We start from the raw sequence: 1997 nt of genomic DNA on the forward strand, positions 1-1997 counted from the left end.
TAAATGTATATTTAGGTGTACGTAAATTTTTTCATAATAAATATTACAAATTTAAAAAACAACACACACATAAAATATATTAAATGTGTACTAATTTATAATTCCTTATCATATTGTAGTACCTATATACTTTTATGCCTATAAATAAAGTGGCTGTACTCTCTGCTGAGTCTATACTGGCTAGCAGAAAAATGTGTGTAGATTGTAATGAAAATATTTTTTTTTTATTTGTTTCTTTATGGAATAAACTTGTTTTTCAGGCACTCCGCCCAGTATTGAAAACCCGTATGGACCATATCCACTATACGTGACGAATGTTAAAAATAAGGCCGTGCCAATAGTACAGGCATACGCAAATACCAAATACGTTGGGAAGGTTGTTTTAAAATTTGATTCTAATGGTGACTTAGTTAGTATCAATGGCAAACCAACATTATTGAACCATGAAGAAAAACAAGGTTATAATTCTATTTTTGTTTATAAAAAAATATTTCTGTGATTTTTAACTTTACACAATATAATATTCTAATATGATGTAGATCCTGAAATGTTGACTGTTGTCGATCGATGGAAACCACAGGTAACTAATTTTACGAACGTTACAATCGGACGTACGGCTGTCGAGTTGATAAACAGTTGTCACGAAATGGAATGCAACATAGGTAACCTGATAGCTGATTCTTTCGTTTACTATGTGAGTAATTATGAACTTAAAGTTAAATTTTCCTTAACAATCAATTGGATTTTAGAACGTCCTGAAAAGAGATGTTTACAACGAGTACTGGACTGATGCTCCCATTGGGATCATTCAAGCTGGTGGTATTCGGACTACAATCAACGAAACTGATCATGACGGTAACAATATTATTTACATTATATTATACACTTTATTCTGAATTGTAAGATTTTTTTAAAATTATTTATATTTTAACTATGGATTATTAGGTATATACGTATTTATAAATTATAATATACGGCGTATAGGCATCAGCGACGCAAACATAAATACCAATGCTATTATACTATTTAATTACTTTTCTTAGCAAGTACCTAAATAAAAGTCAATAAAATAAATAAATAGTATAATTAAATAGTTACTTCAACATTTTTTTACTGCATTCTCCATTTATAATTAATATTTCATATGGTTTAAAGTTTTTAATTGTTCGTTGTTTTTGCTTAAATCAATGCCACAGTGGTAAACAACTAATAAATTACGTATTAATTATTTAACCGCTAATATACTAAGAATTAAAATAAAAACAATATCGTTTTATGTATGTATTTTTACTTTTGTTTTTCAAGGATATTAAAATAGCAATGCTATAAATAATGGAACATGGCCTAAAATATTAATGATTTATTTTCTGTTAACCAGGTTACATCACATTAGGGCAGTTAATGAATGTCATGCCGTTTCAAAGTATCCTGGTTAAAGTTACTATTTCTGGTAGTAGCCTATTAGAAGCATTTGAACAAAGTATTTCTGACTTTGTAGAAGGTCGAGGTGGATCTAAACTTTTACAAGTATCCGGTAAATTTAAAATTTTAACATTAATTTAGAGTTAAGACACTTAAAGAATTCAGGATCAAGGGTTTATCTTCTTATGTCGGACTAAAATCTCAATGCCACTAACACATGTTTTGTAATTTTTGGGTAATATCAATTTATATGAATTAAGTATATACTAAACTCAGGTGCATTATACTATTAACTATAAATGTTTATTATGAGTTAAAAGTGTTAGTACCCAAATAAGAAAAAAATCCTAGTTTTATAACGAGTTAATTCTACTAAAATGAAATTTTTTAGTTATTATCAATGTAAATATAATCAATTTTTAACACATTGTAGTATGTATCTTGATAAAAAAATATTTTTCAGGCGTTCTAGTCGAGTATGATTTAACAAAGAGCCCTGGTAACCGAGTCTCTTCACTGTCACTCCGATGTGGTGATTGCAAAGTTCCTAAATTCAAACCTCTACAGTTAAATGC

The 1997-nt window shown here is 28.4% G+C and overlaps 1 protein-coding gene across 1 annotated transcript; it reads left to right on the forward strand.

The window, feature by feature from the left end:
- Positions 1-260: 260 nt before the first annotated feature.
- On the forward strand, positions 261-1534 carry LOC111033282 (protein 5NUC-like; the record flags this gene model as incomplete). Its single annotated transcript, XM_022313958.1, has 4 exons — positions 261-458; positions 540-694; positions 750-855; positions 1379-1534. Coding segments are annotated over 4 exons (615 nt in total), but the record flags the coding sequence as incomplete, so codon positions are not given.
- Positions 1535-1997: the final 463 nt, after the last annotated feature.

The sequence above is a fragment of the Myzus persicae genome, unplaced genomic scaffold, assembly GCF_001856785.1.
Source record: "Myzus persicae strain clone G006 unplaced genomic scaffold, MPER_G0061.0, whole genome shotgun sequence".
Taxonomy (NCBI): domain Eukaryota; kingdom Metazoa; phylum Arthropoda; class Insecta; order Hemiptera; family Aphididae; genus Myzus; species Myzus persicae.